Source organism: Kryptolebias marmoratus, linkage group LG15 (assembly GCF_001649575.2).
Source record: "Kryptolebias marmoratus isolate JLee-2015 linkage group LG15, ASM164957v2, whole genome shotgun sequence".
Taxonomy (NCBI): domain Eukaryota; kingdom Metazoa; phylum Chordata; class Actinopteri; order Cyprinodontiformes; family Rivulidae; genus Kryptolebias; species Kryptolebias marmoratus.
In genome coordinates this window covers 24,468,000-24,493,618 of record NC_051444.1, presented here as the reverse complement: position 1 = coordinate 24,493,618, position 25,619 = coordinate 24,468,000, and the positions used below count along the sequence as shown (strand labels likewise).

At 42.3% G+C, this 25,619-nt stretch overlaps 2 protein-coding genes across 2 annotated transcripts; one reads left to right on the top strand and one right to left on the bottom strand.

Moving 5' to 3' along the window:
* Window positions 1-125: 125 nt before the first annotated feature.
* Window positions 126-15,407, top strand: LOC108234793 (paired amphipathic helix protein Sin3a). Its single transcript, XM_017414257.3, has 21 exons — window positions 126-315; window positions 2,824-3,034; window positions 3,298-3,480; window positions 3,660-3,766; window positions 3,906-4,221; window positions 4,321-4,572; window positions 4,691-4,843; window positions 5,528-5,683; window positions 5,919-6,005; window positions 6,131-6,249; window positions 6,491-6,716; window positions 6,890-7,006; window positions 7,170-7,408; window positions 7,517-7,700; window positions 7,898-8,480; window positions 8,837-9,006; window positions 9,231-9,404; window positions 9,503-9,595; window positions 10,376-10,470; window positions 12,591-12,798; window positions 13,411-15,407. The coding sequence occupies exons 2-21, from the start codon at window positions 2,846-2,848 to the stop codon at window positions 13,627-13,629; spliced, it is 3,870 nt and encodes a 1,289-aa protein (XP_017269746.1). The 5' UTR covers window positions 126-315; window positions 2,824-2,845; the 3' UTR covers window positions 13,630-15,407.
* Window positions 14,352-23,835, bottom strand: LOC108234794 (cellular retinoic acid-binding protein 1). The gene is made up of 4 exons (XM_017414259.3): window positions 23,675-23,835; window positions 22,511-22,689; window positions 22,130-22,243; window positions 14,352-15,786 (listed from the first exon to the last, which is right to left on the bottom strand). Exons 1-4 carry the CDS (start codon window positions 23,742-23,744, stop codon window positions 15,736-15,738), a joined length of 414 nt encoding a protein of 137 aa, XP_017269748.1. The 5' UTR covers window positions 23,745-23,835; the 3' UTR covers window positions 14,352-15,735.
* Between the last annotated feature and the right edge of the window lie 1,784 nt (window positions 23,836-25,619).

Sequence of the window (25,619 nt, the reverse complement as noted above, 5' to 3'; positions counted from 1 at the left end):
TACAGCCACTTTTAACCAAAGATGTAAGTCACTGGCTTTACTGCATTTGTTTTCATTCTGGAGATCTGACCAATCACAGGGCCGACTGGGAGGAGCCTCGCCCGCCTTCACGATAGACACGCCTCCTATGTTCAAGGAACACCGCTTCATACATACACTGTTGTTAGCGACATACAGCCAATTTCATTTACGTTTACGACTGTTTCTCAAAACCTCGCCTTTCGTCCCCATCGGGTGAATGTACACCTGACAGGTTGCCGGTCGGGATCCGTTCAACTGGTGCGGTCAATTTGTCGCCGGTGGCAGCCGCTCGCGGTAAGTTAAACTGATGTTAGCCTGTTAGCCGAGAGATCCTCCTGTGGTAATCGGGGTTGGTTGTTGTGCTAATGTAGCAAGTTGCCTCTTAACCTTGCCGACCAGACAAAATGGTTAGGCAATACTAGTTGCTCATCCAGTCACGGTTAAAACGCGTTGGTGTAGTTTCGTCTTTCGGCAAAATGAAGCTTTTTAGTAGCGGCTACGTTAGCTTGCAGCGTCGAGAAGTTGCCAAAGCTTGTCGTCAGTGTGGCTAGCAGCTAGCTGACATGCTAACGATAAGGAGGCTGACCTGACTATGTATTTTACTCTTAGTTGGCTCTCGCTCCGCTTAATTTTACTGGCTTGTATCAGGTTTACGCTGTTAATGTTGGGAAACGAGCGGTTAGCTTGCTAAACAGAAAAAAATATTTGACTAAAGTTGTAGTATCCTGACGTTTATGCAACGTTTCGCTCAGCTACGATTCGCGCTAGCCATGTACTTGTGGTCAGCGTTAATTTCTGATCATGCAGTTCGTCCTGACCACCGTGTTGTGCGTGTAGCGACGTGCGGCGATCAAAACGACCGATCTGCGTTGTCGCTTCGGCGGCTGGGAGAAAGCGTGGCGGCTTTCTCTCCGACGTCCGCCAGCCATCAGAGTATTGTCAGTTAAGCTCGTCCGCTCCAGCTAACGACAGTCCCGTTCGCCGCGGACTTTCAGCGGTAACCCGGAGGTGACAAACGCTGGCCGACCGAGTCCCCGGCTGGTTGAAACTGCGGATGGTATAGTAACGTGCTTGCCACATAACTTAACGGCAGGACGAAAAGTCAACGTCAGCCATCGGAGCGGTCGAGCTCCGCTCGCAGAAAGCGGATAGCTCGGTGTGTAGCTCGGAGAGGGGGAGGGGAGGAGGTTGGGCTACAGCAGCGAGCGAGCGAAACAGACAGCGCCTACGTGCCAGCAGAAGACCAGAATGGCGGATAAATGCTCGGTTTTTTTGTTGCGCCACAGCACTGATTTCACAGCCCTTCGCCATCTGGGGTCATTTGCGTCTTGTTTCGACAAAGAAAAATCGAGGCTAGGCGTGCGAGACACACAACATCGGCGGACCGAAGACCGTACGCTCAGCCACCATCTTTACCGAAAACGGCGGAGTGCAGCAGTGAGGCACAAAGACTGCCTCCCCCCTCCTGGACTGAAATCCGATGACGTCTGCTTAGGGACCGTCAATAAGTTACTCCCCCTGTGTGAATGCGTGCGGACGGCTACAGGACGAAACGTCTTTAACGTGTTACGCAATCGTCAGCTCGAATATGTGTAATTTCAAGCCTGGTGATTTTATATTATACATACATGTATATTATAAAGATGGTGTAAAAGTTGAGGAAGGCTTTAATTTCTGAAGGCTACGTTTGTCAGTCTCCTGTGAGTTACATAAGTCAAACTGCAGCAGGTGTTGAAAGGTGGTCCCTAACCAACAATCATAGCTGGTGTGCTTAGGAGCAGATGTTTAGATTTATGTTTGTTTTTATGTTGTTTTCTCTCTACCTCTCTTTCTCTTTCTGTTCTTTACTCATTTAAGTAAAGTCAAATTTATTTATATGGCAATTTTCAGCAACAAGGTGGTTCAAAGTGCTTTACAGCAGGAAAAAATACAGAATCATCATGAAAACACACATGATATAAAAAACTAAACCAAACTTATCTAAAACATGAGCTAAGATAATCTAAATTTAAAAAAATGAATAAAAGTAACATAAACAGATGAAAAACTAAGCTAGAAAACCAGGATGTAAAAAGCTAAACATATCTAAAACGAGTCAGAGTAAAATAAACTGAGCACGATATAAGATAGATACTAAGATACAAAAGTATAATAAACTGATAATAAGCTAACATCAACTAAACTAGGATGTAAAAACCTCAGTTGAACAGATCAGAAATGATCAAAGCTAGGATATACTAAACTAAAATAAACTAATGGTACCGGAAGGCCAACTAAGAGTTAAAACATTTTAATAAAAGGCCAACTAAAGGTGCCAAAAGGCTTAAGAAATAAAAAACAAATTCCAGAAATTAAAGGATCTGTGTTTTAAAAAATATTTTTTAAAAAAGACATTTGATAATGAGCTTTGATTGTAGCGTACAGACTAAGCCAGTCACTTTGGAAATATTTTCACACCAGAGTTATTTCTCTCAACACTGCCAAGAATTTGAAATGTGTCTTCATCACGACATAGTTTGCAATTCAGTTTGCTGAACATCGAGTACTGACCTGAGTACAATGAGCACTGAGTATTTATAGATGCTGGATTTAATAGGGGTTGTTTGTGTACAACCCAAAGTGATCTAATTTATCACCACATTTTTATTTATCAGAACTCATAACCATATTTTTCTAATCTGACATCTTTCACGAGCACTTTAACACACATGTAATGCATTATGGTTTGCAAAAATACTTGTAAGTTTTGTCCTTTTCTTACAACTCTGAGTAGGTGCCAATGGTAATTCTGATTTATTTCAGTCACTTTGAGTATGTGTTTACAATGAAGAGACGTGCAGAAGACCAAGAGCCGATATTCACCCTACAGCAACAACGTCGCCCCCCAGTTCAGGGCATTGCAGAAAGCTTTCAGCACCGGGCCCTCGCCCCGGCTCCAGCTGCAGTAGAGGCTCCTGCAGAGAACATGCAGCCTTCAACCGGCATCCAGTATTCCCTCCCACAGGGCTACCAGGTATGATTTGAAACAAATGTTATCAACTGTGTTCTACTTTTTTTTTTAATCCAGCACAATATTCCTCTAAAAGTCAGCTTACGTATTGATTAACAATCAGTAAAAATTAAAATTGATTATTTTAAACTCACTTCATATTTGAGAAAATGGGAAGAATCATTAAAAAGTTTGTTGTAATCATGTAACCCCACTGAAGACATAGTTGTTTTTGTCTCTATCCTCTTTTTTTAATTCTGAGGTTTTACTGTATTTCTTCCTGAAAGGTTCCTGCGATGCCTCAAAGCACAAGTGGACATGGACACAACAGTACCACACCTCATATTAGTCCACATGCACACAGCCTGGCAGTTCAGTCGCAGAGCCCTGCAGTTGTCCAAGGTCATGTCCATCCACCTGCACCTATGGCTTCAGCCCAAGGACAGCAGCAGCAGTTTCAACGACTAAAGGTGTGAATCGTTTTTTTAAAAGGCCTCAAAGCTGTGTTTTGGCATCTGGTAAATAAAACTAAATCAGCAGTTTACTTTAAATGGCACAAAGCAAGGCCCTAGTATTATATCCTGTCTATACATAAATCATAGTACGAGCATTTGCAATGGTTGGTTATTTTTCCCTTTTTGTTTTGTAGGTTGAAGATGCCCTCTCCTATCTGGATCAAGTAAAACTGCAGTTTGGGAATCAGCCACAAGTTTATAATGATTTCCTTGATATTATGAAAGAGTTCAAATCACAAAGGTACGTTTTGTTTTCCTGCCAGTTACCTCAACGTCTGAAGAGAATGGTTTAATATCACTTCAGTTTGTTAAATTCCAACATGCAAAGTTTCAAGCACTGCAGATGAGTCTAATGACTGTCGTTTCTTCTGTTTCTCCAGCATTGACACTCCTGGAGTTATCAATCGTGTGTCCCAGCTCTTTAAGGGTCACCCTGACCTCATCATGGGTTTTAACACTTTCTTGCCACCCGGATACAAGATTGAGGTTCAAACCAACGATCTAGTCAATGTTACCACACCAGGTCAGATTCACTACATCACCCCCCATGGTGTTTCTGTACAAAACATCCCGACAAGTGGGGCATCCAGCCAACTCTCAAGCCATCACCAGCACCAGAGTCTGCCCCAGACTGCATTGCACACTACCAGTACCCCACCACTTGCTACTCAGCCCGCCCTGAACAAAACCAGCAAGGTAGAATATATTTACCAATCAGTCAGATGTGGTAAGGTGGAGGCCCTGTCCTACACAGGTAACTGTTCTAATATTCTTCTTTGTGGTTATTCTCGACAGCCAATTCAGTCTCCGGCCCATACACCCACCAGTCAGCCCAATCCATCCATCCCAGCATATGCCTCACCACGTTCACCTTCAGTGCAGCCCCACACTCCTGTCAGCAGCACGCCATCCAGCGGCCCACCTCTCCAGAACAACCAACCGGTGGAATTTAACCACGCTATAAATTATGTCAACAAGATCAAGAATCGCTTTCAGGGGCAGCCAGACATTTACAAAGCCTTTCTGGAAATCTTGCACACTTACCAGGTAAGAAAACCCACGCTCAGAGCAAAATACATTCCCTGTGTTTTTGTTGCTCTGCTTGTTTTTGAAGGAAACAGACGGTTAACTCGCCACTGCTTTCTCCTAATTATAAATAATTCAGAAGGAGCAGCGAAATGCTAAAGAGGCTGGTGGTAATTACACCCCGGCACTGACTGAGCAGGAGGTCTACACTCAAGTGGCAAGACTTTTCAAGAACCAGGAGGACTTGCTCTCAGAGTTTGGACAGTTCCTACCTGATGCAAACAGCTCAATGGTGAGTTTCTGAATGTGATGCATTGGAGCTCAGCTGTATTAAACTAATGTAACAGGCTTTCTAAATAAAAGGTTTTAAAGTGTTTACTTTGTGTTCCAGTAGTAGTAAATGTCAGCATATGTACACAAACATATCAAAAGGGAGTTATGCAGACTTGTTTAACTGGTTTCTGTCTTTTAGGCTCCAGGATTTTTATGGGCCTGTTAAGTTAAATGTTTAGTGCAGTGGTCTCCAACCCTGGTCCTCGAGGGCCACCATCCTGCATGTTTTCCTTGTTTCTCTGCTCCAACACACCTGATTTGAATCAATGGGTGATTAACAGGCTTCTGCAGAATAAGAAGAGGTGATTTAACCACTGAATCAGGTGTGTTGGAGCAGAGAAACAAGGAAAACATGCAGGACGGTGGCCATCGAGGACCAGGGTTGGAGACCCCTGGTTTAGTGTTTTGCTTTGTAAACGAATTAAACTATATCTTGTCATACTTAAGGGAATTGCACAGATATTAAAATATTTGAGTCAGTGGTCCAAGTAGTTGCAATTTCACCTGTTCCCAACATTTTATGTTCGAATACCTTAAATTTCTCTTTAGGGCGTGTAAGGTATTTGATTCTTCCTATAACAGTCTTCTTGGTATATCTGTTTCAGCTCCTTTGTCTGATTGGGATGTGTTATATTTCTTCTAGCTTTTGGGTAAGAGTACACCCGACAGAGCAGAGTCCGTCCGTAACGACCATGGTCCTACAGTGAAGAGGCCCTCGCTGAACAACAAACAGAGGCTGAATCAGAATGGCCTGCCAATCAGGAGACCTGCTGGAGTGGGTGCCACACCACCTCCAAAGGTATCTACATAAATTAGGCCTTTTTAATTACTTGTTTCTTTTTCGTATTTACATGAGAATGGATTTTAAACTTAAAATGACCTCGCAAATTTTGGATTTTTCAATGTGGTGGCTAGGTTTATTACATCACTCACAAAGCTTTTACTTAGAATATATATGTAGTTTTTAATAAAACTTTTTTTAGAGTTAAAAACAAAAAAAAATTTTGATCATAAATCTCTTTACGCTCTTTCAGAAGAAATCTTTAGTCATCGCGAAAACCCATGGCATGACTGAAGTCAGTAAACTCAGTACAAGCACTGAAACTATGTTCTTTGAGAAGGTCAGTATTATTCACAACTCATGTCGTTTAAATTCTTGCAATGAAAGTATGACATTTTACTAAGATGTGTATGTTGTGATAAAAGAAGTAAAGTAGATTAACTTTGTTTGACTACCTAAACTCAGGTGAAGAAGGCTCTACGGAGCTCTGAGGCATATGACAACTTCCTGCGATGTCTGCACATCTTCAACCAGGAAGTGATTTCTCGCACTGAGCTGGTCCAGTTAGTTATCCCATTTCTTGGGTAAGTCTGTGGCTGTTTGGACGTTAAACGTAGCACAAGACATTACTCTTATAAGCAGATACTCGATTTCCAAACAAAACAAAAACTATCAAATCATTTTGTTACATCTCAGCTGTAGTTTCAGGAGTTTCATTGTTGCACTCTGTCAAATTTGCATGAGAGAATCACAACATTTCGATGAGCAACCAAGAAAAAGGAAATCAAGACTTTCTTTGTGTTTGTACCACGGCCCGCCTGACAGAAAATTCCCAGAGCTGTTTACGTGGTTTAAGAACTTCCTGGGCTACCGAGAGTCCAGTCACGGAGAGTCGAGCCACGCAGAGAGTTTACCCAAGGAGCGCTCTACAGAGGGTATCGCCATGGAGATCGACTACGCCTCCTGCAAGAGGCTGGGATCCAGCTACAGAGCACTGCCGAAGAGCTACCAGCAACCTAAGTGCACAGGAAGAACACCACTGTGCAGAGAGGTGAGCACCGCCTGATGGGGCTGCGTTTCCTAACTAAAGTGTGGTATACTGTGCTAACTAACGGGGCTGTCAGATAATTTAACGTTTTCATACATTTTTATTTATTAAATAAAAATAGAATGGCATTTCATAGAAATTGTAAATTGAACTGTTTTTTTTTTTTCTTCTTGCAGGTCTTAAATGACACCTGGGTTTCGTTTCCATCTTGGTCTGAGGATTCTACGTTTGTGAGCTCCAAAAAGACTCAGTACGAGGAGCACATTTACAGATGTGAGGATGAGCGCTTCGAGGTGAGGAAGACGTGGGCCAGTCTTCTGTCGTTTCACAGATGTGCAAAAGTTCGACGCATTGTTCAAGCATCAAAATGATTTGGATAAATGTGTATGTTCGCTTTTTATTCAAACACAAAAGTGAATTGTTTTGCCGTTGCTGTATTTTTATTTCTTTTGGTAGCTTGATATTGTGTTGGAAACCAACCTTGCTACGATACGAGCTCTAGAGACGGTGCAGAGGAGGCTCTCTCGCATGTCTGCCGAGGAGCAGGTGCGCTTCAGGCTGGACAACACAATGGGAGGCTCGTCAGAGGTCATTCACCGCAAAGCCATTCAGAGGATATACGGAGATAAGGCTCCCGACATCATTGACGGGCTCAAGAGAAACCCCGCCGTGTCCGTGCCCATAGTTCTGAAAAGGTAATCATCAGAGTTGAACTTTCCCAACTCGCTAACATCTAATCACTTTTACGGCTCAGTTTAAAGATGTACGCGCATATAACAACCCCGTTTTTCTTGCCGTTTCAGGTTAAAAATGAAGGAGGAGGAGTGGAAAGAAGCGCAGAGAGGCTTCAACAAAATCTGGCGGGAACAGAACGAGAAGTATTACCTGAAGTCGCTCGACCACCAAGGCATAAACTTCAAGCAGAACGACACCAAAGTGTTGCGCTCCAAGACTCTGCTCAACGAAATCGAGATGCTGTATGAAGATGTAAGGAAACCTGTTCACTTTAGAATATTTTCTCTTTTTATTTAAATGGCAAGCTTAATGGATAATTGAGATTAGGAATGTGTCAGATCAACTGGGAAGTTGGGATCATCAGATCATGTTTAGATATTTCTTATCCTTGATTACACAGCTAAGATAAATTGAAATGTAATCCATTTTTTCTTGCGTGTCTCCTGTAGCGCCAGGAACAAGCCTCAGAGGAGAATGCCACTCCGCCACCAAGCGGCCCACACGTGACCCTGACCTATGACGACAGCCAGATCTTGGAGGATGCTGCCGGCCTCATCATCCATCATGTCAAAAGACAAGTCGGCATCCAGAAGGAAGACAAGTTCAAGATCAAACAGATAATCCACCATTTCATTCCCGACCTCCTGTTCGCGCGACGCGGCGAGCTCTCCGACTTGGAGGAAGAGGAGGAGGAGGAGGAGGAGGACATGGAGACCAACCAGGACAGCCCCAAGAAGCACAACGGCCTGCCGGGCCGCAGCCCCTCGAAGTCCAAGCTGCTGTTCGGCAGCACGGCAGCCCAGAAACTGCGGGGCACTGACGACGCCTACAACTTGTTCTTCGTGAACAACTACTGGTACGTCTTCTTTCGCCTCCACCACATCCTCTGCTCTCGCCTGCTGCGGATTTACGGACAGGCGGAGAAGCAGATCGAGGAGGATGCCCACGAGCGAGAATGGGAAAGAGAAGTGTTGGGGCTGAAAAAGGAGAAGAACGAAAATCCAGCAATCCAGTTAAAGATGAAGGAGCCAAGTAAGTGAAGACTTTTAGGTTTTAACAACATCATATGGTTATTTTCTGCTTCAAGGTTAAATACCTATTTTTTTTTTTTTTTTTTTTTTTGCTGGAATTTAACACTTTTAGTGTGCTGATTATATTGAAGATTTAAAGTCATAGAAGTAAAGTATTGTTAATCCTTATTAAACTTCTTTAAAACTGATTAGTTTTTCCAAGTGTGCCTCCAGACTGTGACTGAGTCTAAAAGAAATGTCCAATTTTCTTTAACTTTGATTTAGATTTTTTTTTTTTTTTCCTCCACGTTCTCATCGTGCATCAAATGTTTGGTTCTACCTGTAAAACTCAACACTTGTGCTGCTTTCTGCCTGCAGTGGAGGTCGACGTCGATGAGTACTACTCCGTGTTTCTGGAAATGGTGCGAAATCTTCTGGACGGGAACATGGAGCCGGCTCAGTACGAGGACTCCCTGAGGGAAATGTTTACTATCCACGCCTACATTGCCTTCACCATGGACAAACTGATTCAGAGCATTGTCCGGCAGGTTGGTAGATTCGAGTTTGTAACATTAAACGTTTGCCTTTCTGTTGTAAACCTAGTTCAGTCCTGATCCAAGCATTAGTTAGCTATGTAAGTAACTGAGCCCAGCTTTAAAATGGGATTTTATTGTTCACGTCACAAAGTGTGTTTGTTTTTAATCCTTGCAGTCACTAAGTAAATATCTCAAGCTTTGCATACTGTTGCATACTAAGCCTACTGCATTTACAGCTCCAGCACCTTGTTACCGACGACATATGTGCGCGTGTGACTGACATGTACCTGAGCGAGAGCGCCAGCAAAGCCACGGGCGGCACGACGTCCACGCAGACGTGCAGGGCTGCTGCCGAGGGGACCTACCAGCGCAAAGCGGAGCAGCTCATGTCCGACGAGAACTGCTTCAAGGTACCAAAAGAGGAGGACTGAGTTTGAAGTTTACGCCTGTTTTTATGACATTTTGAACACCTCGTTCATTGTTCTCCGACTGCTTGTGCTGTGCACAGCTGATGTTTCTGAAGAATCGAGGATCCGTCAGTCTGGCGTTGGAGCTGCTGGATACAGAGGAGGAGAACTCTGACGAGCCAGCTGACGCAGAAGTAAGAACCAGTTCAGTTTCTGCTTTTCTTTAGCAGGTCAGCTTGGTAGACTGCTGCAGATTTAACCGAGCTGCTGTAATAAAAAGGATGAAATTAAGATTTTGGCAACCCAGATTTGACATAAACAGATTAGGTAATATACACGAGGTATACAACACTGGTGAGGTCATTCTGAGGCAAAGATTTCAAAGCAGACTGAAGTTTCGAAATGTTTCAGCTGAGGATTGAGTTATAATGGATGGTGTCCTCAACGATGATAAATTCAAGAGGATACTTATTTGTCGTATACTACCATCAGATGTGACTGATTAGGCCCAGATTTATTCAGCAACAGGACAACAAGCCCTAACATGCAACCAAGAAGTCTTCAGTGTAAAGAACAACAAAAATCCTCATTTCTCCTGTCCCATTCTTGCTTTGATTTCCTTTTTATTGGACTATGATTGGATTGTAAACCATTGATGCTACTTCTATGAGATTATACAGATTTTGGGATTACCATTTAATATAATTACTAACAAAAACACATAATTATGTTCTCAGTGCAGGCAGAACTGTCTTGGTGTTTTAATATATTGGTTTTAAATGCAATATTTAAAATGACTTGGTAGAATTTTTTTTTTAATAAAGTTTTTGTAATCCAAAATGGTGCAGTTAGATTCGAAGTAAGTCATTCAGATTTTAGAGCTGGTTTGTTTCAGTCTGCTTCTGTGGTGTTCAGGTATACTGTCTGAAGGGTTGTTTAAATATACATTTCTTTATGTATTTTCTCCTCGACAGAAGTGGTCAGATTATGTGAGCAGGTATTTAACCTCAGACTCTGCATCCCCGGAGCTCCGCGAGCATTTGGCCCAGAAACCGGTTTTCCTCCCCAGGTGAGAGTCCACCTCCGTTAAACTGCTGCCTCAGAAGTTAGGAGTTTATACGGTCACACTGAAGTGCTTCCAGTGGCCGAACCTTCCCCTCTTAAAAGTCTCACTGACTGTCAGTGTCTTTTGAGTTTCTGAGCCCTCCATTTTATTTATTCTGTAATTCAGTGCAGCTGAAATTTGTCAGCCAAGTTTTATGTTTGGTTTAGACTTTATTCTGAGTTTTGAACTTTCACTTTCACTCTCAGCTAAGATTAATCACGACTTTAAGTCCCATTGTTTTTAAATTTGAATGTTTATTTTGTAAAACGAGAACAAAAGCCACTGACTACTCGAACGAAAGGCAAAGTCTATCGTTTTCTAATTGTCCTTGATTTGAATTTGAGACAACGAAGAGTTTGTGGATCTGAGAAAATGAAAGAGGACTTTCTCCATAACTTTTGTTTTTAATTGTACTCAGATGAAAGTCCTGCATGTGTCACAGTTTGCATTTTTAAAGTTTACATATGTCTAAGGCTGTTATTGTTTGTAACAATTTTCTGTAAAAAACTGCAACTTTTAGTTGTTAGGGAGCTTTTGTACATTGCTGTGACAGAGTTTAATGATTAAGGTTTACTGCACATTATTTGCAGCAGGGTTTGTTAATAAAACAGTTCTTTAAATGATATGTTTATAGGTCGTTGTTTCTTTTTTAGACGCCTCACAGCCTTGTCTTTGAACTACAATAAGTGTTGTTCATGCAGCCATCTTGTTTCTTATAAAAACAAACAAAATAATCATTTCAGTTGGTCATTTATCATCATAATTATTTCACAGACTTTTTAAAAACGCTACTAGTTCCTCGTGGTTTTATCTTACAACGGGCTGAGACTTGCTAAAGTCTGGTGAGCCCAACAACATCATCGTTATGTATGTTTACCCCGTTTCATAAAGTCAAGATCAGCAGCAGAGCAGCTCAGAGGAGCAGACCGCTCCTTGCATAAATCTTGGATTCCAGCGGTTTCCTTTTTTTTTAGTTGTTTAGTTTTAATCTTCAGGATAGTGACAGACTGTTCAGTGTTAGTAAAAGTTTGTACAGAAGCGTTATTGCCACTAGTTTTAAACGCAGCAATATTTTTTGTGTTTCTCCACCAGTTTTTATCTAAAACCAACCTCAGTGTCATGTCCTTTAAGTTTATTGCTGAGTGCAAAATAAACTAACACCAAAAAAAAAACCTTTATGGCTTCAGTCCTCGCTCACCTGTTTCCCTGTGGTCATACATTAAAACTCGATTCAGGTTTGGGGAATAATTGCATTTTAGTTCGAACTGGGATCAGTCGACGGTTTCTTGCCCCCCTTTTTAAATCCAGACCAAACAACTTTGCGATGGAAGACCATTGTGAAAAAACAATCCCACTCGTGCCTCTGCTGCTTCTAAGATTCACATTTTCAGCAAATAATTTGACTCCTTAAAAATTAAAACTGTTACGTGGTAAGTTGGAATGCATGGGTGTGAAAATGTGTTCATGTCTTTTATTTTATTTCTTTATTTTTATCTCAGATTTGATTGTTTCATCCCAGTTTGTCTACTTAAGGCTGACCGCGTGCCTGACGCTTCTTTGATCCGGGGCCACGTTCGGTTCTTCTGAGTAGTCAGCGTCCTGCCTGCAGTAGACAACAATTAGAGTGAAATTTGAGTGTGATTTTTCTAAAAAAAAAAAATCTAAAACAACTCAGTCCTCAAAATTTGAATTATGGTTCAGGTGAATTTATTTTTTTGTAACTTTTTACGCAGCCTTACTTGTGCATCGAACCCAGTTGTGTAACTATCTGATGCAAAAGTAATTAAGTATAAAAACTCATTACCTAACTTGAACCGTTGGAGTTGTTTTAGATGGTAGAATTTCCTCTGTTGAGTTGCAATAAATCTCCCCCATGAAATCCCTCTGATTACTGTGTGCTGCAGGTGAGATAGTGACTAGTCACAATCACTGCATTCAACCCTACTTGATAGTAGGAATAGTGAACTATTCCTTTAAAGTCAAACACAACATACCATAAAAAATGGTTAAACAAGTGTTTTTACTTGTCACTCAGCATTCATATTTACGTATAAATGTTGTATTTGTATGATTTTGGCCGTAAGGAATTTGAGGCGGATAAGAAAGTGCCAGAGAGGATGGGAGCAGCTGCAGCAGGAGAGAATTACCAAAGGCTCCTCGGACAAGTCGCAGGACAGCAGCAGCGAGCTGAAGATGAAGTGCATGTTCAAGCTGAACTCCTACAAGATGGTCTACGTGTGCAAGTCCGAGGACTACATGTACCGGCACACCGCTCTGACGCGGGCTCATCAGGTCAGTGCAGCGGCCTCGTGTTTTCACAAGGCGGACGCGTAAAAACTCGCTCACATAGTTTCAGGAACGGGACGCAAAAGAGCCAAACTTATATGGAACGATACAGTGTGCAAAAAAAAAAAAAGAAAAAGAAATACATTTGGTAATTTAAGGAATCAGTGGTATAAAGTTGGTGAAATGCTGCAACGATACAAACAATAAACTGTAGTACAACAGCTCAGTGATGTACAGGTTTACTTTTCATGGATGCTCTCAGCTAAATCCCATTTGTTTTCTTTTACATTAGCTATAACACTTGAGATCCAGCTTTTCTTTTTTCAGATGAACATTTTAGCAGCCTTGGCAGCACATCGTTGTTGCTTTAATAATGAGATACAAATGGGGAGATGTGTTTTTGCAGCTGCTAGGTCATGAAAAGAAATACAGCTACCTCTAAAGACATCATTACTTTAGATTCCTGAGAAGATTTTCTGTCTTTAGAGCTGAAGATGCTAGATAACATTTTTTTTTTTTTTTTTTTACAGACCATTGAAAGATTTTATCTTGTGTTTTTGCTTCCATATCTCTATGTTAATCAGTATTGTGATCGTTTGTCTTCTTTTTTCTTTGCAGTCCCACCAGCAGGTGAACACACGCCTCCACCGCCGCTTTCAGGCCTTGCTGGACGACTGGGCCAAGACCCACGTGACGAGTGAGATGTCTGCCAACACTCAGAAGTGGCTGATGGGAGACGGACAGGAGGGCCTGTTGTCGTGCACCACCACCTGCTGCCCCGAGGTCCTCCACTATCTCAACATCAACAAGTACCGGGTGAAGTACAGGACACTGTAGCTGCTCCCGTTTCCTGCCAGCGAACTGCCAGAGAGGACGTCTCCGACCTGTCGTTGCTGGACGCAGTTGCCAAAACGTGTCGGGTTGTCAATTCAGGCAGGATGTACATTTTTAAACTTTTCGCACACGATTCAGACTCTTTTAAACTTCACACGTTTGTCGCAAATTCTTAAATTGGATTTTACATAAAGGTTTCTTTTCTCTTTAACCATATATATATATATATATATATATATATATATATATATATATATGGAGAGGAAAACACTGATTTCTCCACTCTGTAATGCAAGTCACAATTTAAACCTTTCGTTGCTAAAGCTCAACAACTCAAGGACGGAAGGTGTTGTTGTTTTTTTATTCGGGGAACACTTAAATCATTTTACAGAACATAAAAACACAAGAACCTCAGCTTTTCTCCTGAGGTAACGAGAACAAGTACCTGTTACCTTTTTATTCAACTGTTTGTGCTTGGATTTTGAGCTTAATGTGGCTTCCAGCTGTAAACCTGTAAAACCTGTGAATGTTTTCTCTGTTTGGTTGTAAAAGTGCAACATTGCACTGCTCATACAGTATATATATGTATATTCAACATTTCTGGCGCCTGCTTGATAGATGCTTGGCATTAGTAACAATGCCAGCTTTGTGTATCGAGCACAGTAATTTATATTTGCCCGAACAGTTTGTGTAAATAGGTTGTTTATATCTAGATTTTTTTTTTCTTTTTTTTTTTTTTATCAGGTGATACTGATGTGTAGCATACATTAACACATAAAGTGTCAATCTTTAGCCAGAGGATGCACAGACTTTTATCAAGAGAAGGCAAACCTAACCGTTTTTTACCAAAGGACGTTACTCAGAGACATTTTTAATTTATGGTCTGTTGATTGCATTGTTGCTAAAGTTTTTGTTTAGCAAACAAACAAACAAAACAAGAAAAAAAAAAAAGAGGCAAAATTTTAAAGTGACGGATCTCCTGTACATTTCGACCCGCGGTTTTTTAGGCATCAGCACCACGCGATGGTTTTAAGATGATTGAATGTAGCCAAGCAACAGTTCCTCCTGGCGACAGAGCGGCGTGCCGCGCGGCCGCTTCCAGGGTCACCCGCCAGCAACCTCGACGTCCGTCTCGTGTTCGAGCTTTGCGAAGATGAGTCAGAATCTGCGTTTCTCCCGTTAGCTGCGCGCAAAGTAGCTGGTCTGCTCGTGGGTGTCGGCCGCGCGACTTGAGCGCAGCTAAAGGACGGAGAGGGCAAGCAATAATTTCCCATCGGTTCGTGTTTTTTCTCGCCGCAATACAGTTTGAGGATGTTGTGTATTTCACGAAAGAGAAATTTGAACATTTTAGATGCCTTTTTCTCTTTTTTACATTTTAGTAAAATTGGAATCGACCCTGGTGGAAGACTGAGCTCCGGAGTGACTATCAGAGTCACCTGTAGATGATTCCATGGAGGCAAAAACGTAAACAGGAGGCGATCATTGGCAACAGTCCTAATAGGAAACTAAAACTGCCTGACGAAACGTTCGTTCTCCTGAGCTCCACTAAAGGCAGCGGTCAGTAACCTAACCAGCTGCAGACAATCTTTAAATAGTTTAATACTTGGGTTTTTATTTTTGTATTCACTGCGTTTGTAACAGAATAACACAGGAGGTCCGGGGCGAGCTGATTGTACATACAGATATTGTTTGTACCTCGTTTAATGTGTCACTTCTCTTGACTTTTACGATGTTGTACATGAGTGTTAGTATGGTGTTTGGCATTAAACTACCCTTTGAATAGACACGATCTCACCTGGCCGCTTTCTTTCTCGGTCGTTTTGTTCTTTACGCCACTTTAACCTAAATAATCAAAACGGCTGGATTCCGCGGCGTGCACGTGGAACATTTTTATTCACATCAGGGTGAGACCAGCAGTATTCGTAATGTGTGGTGAAAAAACAAAACACTTTGTTTACATGCAGGACTACAAAATTATATACAAAAAAGGACGGGGACAGAAAAATGGTACTTTCTATTTAAAACTGTGAGTTACACAAGGAGGCCGTGGTATGTAGAACTCCCGATGCTGACGGTTTGTTTTCTGCAGGATGTTTGGGTGGACGTCTGCTACACTCGAACGTAGATCCGTGTGCAGATCACGTCGTCCGCGCCAAAGATCTGGAACGAGAGAAAATTACACACTGACTTTATCAGCAGTTGCATCTCATTTTATCGATTTATTTTTAATGGGACATAACGTGGCACATATAATGCAGAGTGTAGTTTTTTTCTCCAAATTAGAAATGAAGGAGGACATTTTTCTCCTGTGGTTCTACGCCTTTTTTTTCCCCCTTTTAAGAACCTTTTTTTTTTGTCTTCTTTCTAATTGAAGGCCTAGCGTTTCTTGAAGGAATGCATATCACCCGCCGCCTTTAGGCCGGAGTTTTAAGCTGATGCGTTGGCGCTCAGAGTATACCACGAGGGGACGACTATCCACCACTGCCACACAAACGTTGGCTCGGTATCTGTGAAACGGACTGAGTTACACCTACTTTTGTTTTGGCTAATGTCAGTTGGCTGTGGCAGCCATCTTGAACTGGGTTGACTCCAAGTGGTAATCAGCTGTAGATGGACATCAAATGACTACTCTTTAGGAGTTTCACTAAAATCCTTCCAGTGGTTTAAGAAATATTTTGCTAAAAGACAGTCTTAGCTCTGTTCAACTCCAATATCCGTGACTCTTGATAAGAGTGATTGAGGGGAGGTACAACAGGGCCTAATTCTACCCTGAAGCATCTTCACGTGCCACAGGAATTGCAGGTAAAGATGCAGGTACAGCACCACTGGACTAGGACTTCTCAGCGTCTTCACACTGGATACACTTGGTCTTATTGTGGAGGACTTTTGTGTCCTCCTAGTTCAACTCAAGATGAAGGAATCGACTGATTTCAAATGAAGTGGATGTAAAGATTACGGTAGTACGGCAAGTTCTTCCACAACAGCTGGAATACCCTTTCGAGCTAGCATTCCATGGCTTTTATTGCCATAAAGACTCGATTATTCTGTGAATGTCTTATTTCAGTCAACCTGTACAAACGTGATGTTGACCCATTGTTCTTTAGTGTCCCCCCAGACCAGGGGTGGGTAACCCTGGTCCTTGAGGGCCACCATCCTGCATGTTTTACTTGTTTCTCTGCTCCAACACACCTGATTTGAATCAATGGCTGATTAACAGGCTTCTGCAGAACATGAAGAGGTGATTTAACCACTGAATCAGGTGTGTTGGAGCAGGGAAACAAGGAAAACCTGCAGGAAGGTGTCTCTCCAGGACCAGGGTTGCCCACCCCTGCCCTGGACTGTCCAAAGTCCACCGGAATGAAAGCACGCCCGTCAACTCTTCCCCTGATTTGTTCAAACGTCAAAGGTTGTTTCTTAGAGTTGTCTCCATTTTATAGTATACATACTGAAATATACACAACAGCTAAACATGACACAAAAAGGTGCGGCTCAACCAAAGTGAGGTTTAACCTAGAGTGAATAAAGTCCCCTCAGTCTGTCCTCTCCTAACAGATCTACAAACTAATCAAAGTAGTTGCTAAACACAATGCTGCTCAGATTTTTATTTTATTTTTTTTAACATCCTTTATGACACAAGCCCCACAGATTTTGTGGAAGGGTAACCGCCGGCGCCATGCCTCATTGTCTCAGGCAGCTCCGTGGGGCCCGACAGCAGGACCAGGCTGGAGCGGAGGATAATTGAGCTGCGACGACTCCATCTGCCAAGTGGCGTGACGCCGCGGGACACATTAACTGGAGGTAACACCGGGCTCCATTAGTGCCTCTTTTCATCAACATGATCAATGGAGCCAATTAGGAGCCCACGGGAGGACGAACCCTCACCCCACCCCGCCCCGCTACCCCAACATAATCACAGTCCCACACCTGGCTCGAGTCCCACAATGGAGTGGAGAACGTGGGGACTTTATTTCTTTTTGAAACAATATTAATTTTAGTGAAACAGGGAGGGAGTGCATGAGGTTCTTCACTGAATAAGACTTTCACTCTCAAGCGTTTGTTTCATTTTTACTGGAGGCATTCTCAGACGGACATTACACCCATCAGCTTTCACTGAGTGCAAAAAGTTTTTTTGTTTTTTTTTTCCATTTCTGTTAAAATTGTAAGGTCAGACCACTGTGTATCTTTTCTTTCCAACCTCATATACAGTAGAAACTCCTAGAGGTGTGATTTGGTTTGAATTAGGATTAATACATAAAACATTTAAGTTTGTAACTCATTAAGAACTACCATATTGGCAGTCTGATACAGACCATTACTTTTACTATTTGGAGGAGGAGAGTAGCAGAGGCCGAGCCTAGTATTACCAAGGAAACATTAGGGTTATACAGCAGTATGTGCAGCTCTTACATAGCTATGATAAACTGAAGTGTCTGCCTGTTATGACCAATACAACACAAGACTCCATACTTACCATATTTGCCTTTTTTTGTCTCCAATGTTAATTAAATCTTTTGTGATAGCATGACATGATTGTAACTCATAGAAGGAGTTTTTTTTATGCTCAGCATGTTTTATGAATTGGGCTTTAGCATCTAGATGTTCCGGGCTGCAAAGTAATTACATGTCAGAGGAGACACTACTTAAAGTTCTGCCATCTAAAACAAAACAAAAAAAAGGGGGGGGGGGCAGTGGCTTAGGAGGTAGGGCAGGGGTGTCAAACTCCATTCTTCAGGGGCCGCTCTCCTGCATGTTTTAGATGTGTTCTTGCTTTAAAACACCTGCTTCAAATGGATCACTTGTTGCCGTGCTCCTGGAGAACTTGATGGTTTAGTGAGGAGGTAATTAAATTATTTGAATCAGGTGCGTTGGAGCAGAAAAACCTAAAACCTCCAGGACAGCGGACCTCGAGGCCTGGCGTTTGACACCCCTGAGGTAGGGGTTCGTCGTGTAAGCGGTGGGTTGGAGCACCCACTCCATCTGTCTCAGCTGTCTCCTTGGGTAAGACTCTTCACCTTCCCTACTGGTGGTGGTCAGAGGACTCTGTGGCACTGATGTGATGGCAGCCTCTCTTCTGTCAGCCCGCCCCAGGGCATCTGATGCTACAATGTAGCTTACCGCCATCAGTGTTTGGATGAGTGGATGAATGGGTGAATAACTGACTGTAGTGTGAAGCGCTTTGGGGTCCTTGGACTAGATAAAACGCTGTACAATTACAGGCCATTTACCATTGAAAACAACTGAAAGCTCAAAGTCATCCATGTAAATGCTACATTGTGCGTTTTTTACTCTGCATCGCTTTCACAACGTTAATCGGACTGAGTGCGCCCGACACAAACTGTTGCTTCACCCAGAACGTGAACCAACACAGACAGCCTCTTCTGCGAACAACCAGGTGGTGCAAAATGACACATCCGCATTCAAGAACTCACCTGAGCTGCTAGGAATGGTTTAGTTGGGAGGTCGTGTTGTTTTAAACAACAAAAAAAGCCTCCTGAAAGAATCATCACACTTTAGCTGGACTCACCCATCAGAACTTCTCTCTGGTTTTACAAATTGAGCTCAATCTGCTGCAGGTAAGATACTGACTGCTCACAAGTGCTACATACTGCATACAGTCAGTGAGATTTTTCTCATATTCACTGATTTTAAAAAAAGACTTCCTTTATTTAGCATTACTAGTTGTTTAAAAAAAAACAGGCCCAGGGTTATTTTTCATTGAGAGCGTGACAAAGTGTGTGCAGCCACCCTGCCTTCAGGTCATTAACCCATCATTTTAACGTCCTCATAAACTCAAATCAGCCAAATCTAAACATTCAAAGAATCTGAAGTTTATTACAACTGTCTGACCTCTCCCACCTCACTGGTATAAAAAAAAAAAAAAAAAAAAAAAACGTGTGATCTTTTTCTTGGGAAGTCTCTTTTTCTTCCTCGGTGATTCGCTCCCACGTGCCTATCAAATTACAGTTTATCAGTCCAACAAGAACAGACGCGCACACCCTGATCCTGAACAAAACCAGATTTGGTAAGGTCAACGCATTGTTTGGCGTTTGAAAAACCTACTTTCAGTCCAAATTACGACCCTCCCAAATGTTTTCCTGATTGCCTCTCTGCAGAGGTGAGTCACAGTCCGTAAAGAGATCTCCATCAAAGCCAAACTGGATGCAGTCTTGTCTTTCTTTTTTTTTTTCTCCATCTGGTCAGTAAACCCAGACCAGATGTTTACAAGTTTCTTATAAGGATTTTTTTCTTCTTCTTTTTAAGCCAGGAACTGGAAGCAGAAGTGTTTCTGATGGATCCAAGACCATAAAGTGCTGTGAGGAATGCAACAACAAACATATGGCAGCGACACTTTCAGCCCTTCAGAATAATAAAAAAATAAAAGGAGTCCCAGGAAAAAATGTGGCTGTAAACATCTCTGAAAGGTTTGTATTTGTGCTGGGAGGAGACGATGGACCGTAATGATGCACGGGTTCAGACATCTTTTATCAGATGAACATGTTTGGACACAATCAGGGAAGAAATGATGACAATCCAAATGCCACACCAAGTTTCTGCTCAATATCTGTAAAATCCTGAATTGGCTTCATCCAAATCTGTCCAGTTGTTTATGAGATATTTTGCTAACACAACAGACAGATACACAGGGACACGGGCAACATGATTTTTATTTTTTTTTAAACCAAGATCCAGATGGTTTGATTCATCATTTAGTCCTTTAAAACATCTGCAAAAAGTCTGTTTCTGCTTTATTCAGGATCCAAATAAATATCTTCAAATGCCTCCTTTAAGCTGCTAAAAATATGGTTTTATGGTCATATCATAGACCATAGATCTGTGATTCCCAAAGTAGGGGTCAGCACCTCACTGTGGGTCATAGAAAACAAGTGGCGGTCCTCAGATAGTCTCCAGAAATCTAATTAAATGATAAAAAATGTCTGTTAATGATATATTTGCCCATAAATGTTGCAAAAGATAAAAACAGTAGTGATAAATGGATTAAAAAGATTAAGAACTACAGTAGGTTGTCTTATTTCTTTTTTGGGCTGCTCCCTTTTCAGGGCTTGCCACAGCGAGTCATCCTCCTTCTAACTCTGTCCTCTGTGTCCTCTGTCCTCAGTCCAACTCCCTCCATGTCCTCTCTAACTGCATCCATATGTCTCCTCTTTGTCTCTAACATCCTTCTACCAATATCCCCACTGTCCCTCCTCTCATGTCCAAACCAACTCAGTCTGGCCTCTCTAACTTTATCTCCCAGTCCTTCAACCTGTGCTGTACCTCAGATGACCTCATTCCTAATCCTGTCCATCCTTGTCCCTCCCAAGGAGAACCTCAACATCTTCAGCTCTGCCACTTCCTGTTCTGTCTCCTGTCTTTTTGTCTCCAAACCAAACAACACGGCTGCTCTCACCGCTGTCTTGTAGTTGTTCCAGCTCTTAAGTCATCAGGCTCTTGTTTCTTGGGGTCACAGGCCTCTGCTGCTGTTACTTTGTGGGTTTACTGATACAACGTTTGGCAACCCCTGTCACATCTGACTACACAAAACCCTAAAAAAATTCATTTGTTCGTTCGAATACCTTCATAACCGATTATTTGAAGTTTGTGGTAATAAGGCCAGTTTTTTGTCAAACAGCAAAAACAAAAAAATGAGAAAGTTGCTGATCCCATCTAATAGTTTATTGATCTCGTAAAACTCCAATAAAACCTTGGGTTGAAACTATTAAACTCTGCTCCTTTCTGCAGAGTGAAGAAATAAAACTTCTCCTGAAAAATAATGAGGTTTAGAACAACGATTCCCAAACTTTTCAGCTTTAGGCCCACAAAATAAAAGCCTTGCAGACCACTGCTGACCTACAAACTCTGCTAATATGTAATTTACCAAAGCGCCTCGTCATCCATTATATTGGTTTTTTTTACACATTTATGACCACTTTAATTATCTTTTTGAACAGTTAGGGCTGAATATGCCACTGGCACTCATTTCTGAAGTTAATCTAGTTTATATGAATCTTCTCAAGTCCCCCCCACTGACAAGTCTTCACTGGTTTAGAAGAGTTTTCAGGTAGATTTAAGGACCAAATTAGGTTCATTATTTCTGTCTTTATGGTTTAAAGTGAGCTGGTTATATTTTAAGTGGAAATAAGAAGTTGGATCCAGCCTTTCCTCCTAAGGAAACTTTTCTTATTGTATTTTCCAGAATGTTGAGCTTTTCCGTTAAGAATGGGCCGCGAATAAATTTGGTGATTTCCAAATCTGACACTCTGCGACGCATCCAACCATCTGCAGGGAAAATTAACTCATTATGTAGCAAAACCATCTGGCTGTGAAGAAACACGAGGGGGTTTGGGAGCCACAGTTTGACAGAAGCAAACAAAAAAGGGGGAACTTTAAACAAGAGAGCTGATCTACAGGGACGTGCTCAGAGTGCAATCAGTGCTTTCAGCATCACACCCTTCCCAGTCTGTCTGTCAGCACACGTCTGAAAGTTGAAGGAAAACCTGCTCACCAGGATGAGTTCATCCCCTCGGAGTTCTCGGCTCCAGAAGGTTTTTGGGCCGTTCCCGCTCACCAGAGTCTGTCTGCAGAACATTTTGCTTTCCGTCTCCCACGTCGCCAAACTCTGCAGGGAAAGCAACGCTTGAATGAGCTCCATCAAATCGGCAGAACACAGTCTTGATAGTCGTGGCTGTTGTTTTTTTTTAAAAGCATTGCAGCTTTACAGTTTCAAGGTTTGCTTTCGGATGTGAACTTAGAACAAGATGCTGCTACAAAATCCATACCCCCTCTAGATGCCCACCCTTTTTTTTTTCTTAGATTTGAGACAAAATATGATAACGCCTCAAAAGAAAAAGGTCAAATTTGAGCATCACTGGTTTACTTTGGGTACCTTGCACTTTCTGCCATCCACCGTCTCCTCGTTGAACTCCTGGCCGACGAGGAAGTTGATCTCCGTGGTGCGGACCGTGGTCGACGTCTTGATGTAGAAGTGATCCCCGTTCTGCTTGATTTCCACATGAGGTTTGGACGCAGCCGCCACGGCTACCTTCCTCAGCATGGCGTTCACCCCTGAAACCCAGAGGTGGACTTTGGTTTAATCTGTCTCAGCCTGAGTCACTTCACAGTAAAAACCAAAAAAATAAAACAAAAATGCATCCCTTTTAGGTTGACAGGTGAATAAATTAGCGTAAGGGTGTTTGTATTATAGAGGGGAAAGGAGCCGTCTGCAGTTTATTATGTGCAGATGTTGGGAATCTGAAGGTGGCAGGGTGATGAGGAGGGGAATACTGTGATCAACGCCGAGGGGGGAAAAACTCCAAAGCCTCCATCATGCAGATACAGCGGAAATGAGCAGATGTGGGAAAACTTTAGTCTGTTTCCACAATTTAAGGATTTTCTTTTTTCTCACCAACGTGCTTCCATTGGTTAGGAGTGATGCCTTTTCCTTTCAGGGCAGCGTTTGTCTCCTGCAGTCTCGCTTTTAATATGAAAAGTAATAATCGGTGTGACAAACGTACGAGGGAAATGTGCACACACAGGGTACTTTTATGAGTTTTAGCCATAAATAATCCGCGCGACAATCTCAGTTTGCATCTCAGGCGTGATGATTTTGTCTGTTTTGCAGCACTTGAGTTAAAAATTCAAAGCAGTTCTGTTCAAGTTTTCTCCTTTAATAAGATATTTGTACTCACATGGTACTATGTGAGTATTAGCTGTACTTTTTTTGTTGTTGTTGTTTAATGAATCCTAAAGTGGTTTCTGTTTCTTCAAAAGGTTCTTTCTAAACTTACCATAAGATTTTGCTCTTTTTTTTTTTTTGACCTTCAACGCACATCTTTTTTATTTTTATTCTGTAAAACTAAACGAACTCTGCATGCCTTAAAAGACAAATCTACATTGTGATCTAATCTCTGTCTACCAGAATACTTGCGACAAACAAACAAACAAACAAACAAACAAACAAAAAAACTGACCAGAGTGATCATTTTCTGCATTTCTAACCAAATAAGGCACCAAACTGAAGGTGGGGTGGAGAAAAAAAAGTTGTTCTTACCCAAAGCTTTGAGCAACTCGTCAAAATTCTCGCTGCTTTTCATTTTCCAGGTTCCTGTAAAATTTGCCATGTCTTCTCTTTCTCTGGCGAGGTTTTTTTTCTGTGTGGTGCGTCGGCCAGCGCCTCCTGTCCTCTGTCTCCTCGGCTGCCTTCCTCCAGGCTATTTCTCCCCATCTGTCCGTCCATCCCTGGGTTCCCTCCCTCTCTCCTCCCTGTGTGTAATGATCCAACACAAGAGACCCCCCCCTCCCCCTCCTCCTCCTCCTCCTCCACCTCCTCCACCTCTGCTTCCTCTTAACACACACACATACTACAGTGAGAGTTTGTTCTGAGGGATCCTTTTGTTCATTTTCTCCTAATTGAACTCGTCTGATTCGGGAACAGAAGCTATCGGACCCGAGGTGCCTTTTCACGGCTGTGAACCCAGACAGTTCAGCTGTCATTTGAGTTAACATGAAGTCCCCGAACTGAGTAATGTTTCTGTGCTGGGTTTTTAAAGCTTCATTCGACCTCATCACTCAGTTTGGACTTTTAGGATCTGGGCCCAAATCCTCACAAAGAAGGAACCCAACAAAGAGAACTTTTTTTCTTTTGAAAAGTTATTTCCCCGCACCACTAAGCAAGATTTAGAGTCTTTCTAATCTTTTATGAGTAGTTTGGAAGCTTGTTAAAGATCAGATTTCCTTCTGTCCTTCACTGAAGACAGCCAGCGAGCAAAATACTGACAGATCCTGAAACTCTCCTGTTCTCTGTTTGAGTTTGTATTTTTGCAAAGCGAAACCGGGTTTGTGTGTGCCTGATCTGTTCTTTTCTTTTGTAGGAGACATGGGGACGAAATCTGAGTCCGGACACGTCCAGATATTCACGGGTCACTTGAAGCCAGAGCAGCGTGAGCCGCACAGATCAGGAGAGGATCCCGAGCGTACAGAGTGACTCGGGGTTTGTTTCCCAGCCTTGTGTGCGTAGGACCCACAGCAGCCAAAGACCGGGCACAAACCCGGAGCCGTCGACATAAATAACGACCCTCCTTTCTAAACCCGTTTGCAGCTATTTTCACATCTCTAAACCGTCCCCGCCAAGCTATTCTCATTTGGATCACTTCGGTGCCACTCACTCGCCCTCTCTCTCTCTCTCTCTCTCTCTCTCTCTCTCTCTCACACAGGCCATGAAAATGAGGGGCCCCTTCCTCTAACCCCGGCCAAGTCAGATTTGTTCCCTGTGTGACGGAGCCTCATCAATCTCTTTGACAAAGTGCCTTCCAGACACGGCTTGATAATTAATGCATGGGGCAGAGAAGGAGGCACTCCGTCATCCCACCAGGAAGTGTCAGAGAAGCTCAAAGAGAGCCCCCTCCCCACACACACCCCACACCCTGTTCGGTTCATTCATCAGGAGATTTGTCTCTTGGTGTCCGGCTGGGTTTATTTCCACAAGAGGAAAGTTTGAAGACGCGAAGACAAACCTAAAAAGTGGAGGAAACGGGCTTCGAAAAGTGCGGCCTGCTGCCCACTTCATGACAAAAAAATGGGTTTAAGCTAATTTGTGAGTCGCTCTCGTTGTTTCTTCTCTAATCTTTTAATAACACATTAAAGACAAGCGTTTAACCCTTGGGGCACCTTCGCTGCCCAAAATGGGACATCCTGCTTTACCGCTTTTTTTGATTCTCAAGATCTCAGTCAGATTAAACGTTAAGTCTATGAAATTTGGCCAGGATGTTTTTTTATTTTTAAAATTTCTTTGTCTATTTGATTGTAAGGTATGTCGAACAAAAGATATGCACTTTGTGTACACTCTTTACCTTCTGTCCCATTTTGGTCCTATTGACTCCCATTATAACCACATATTTTTGATGAATGGTTATCCTAGCATTTTAAAATAACTTTACCCATGAAAATCAAAATAATCTAACCTTCTACCTTCAAAATACAAGGAAAACTGTTTTTTG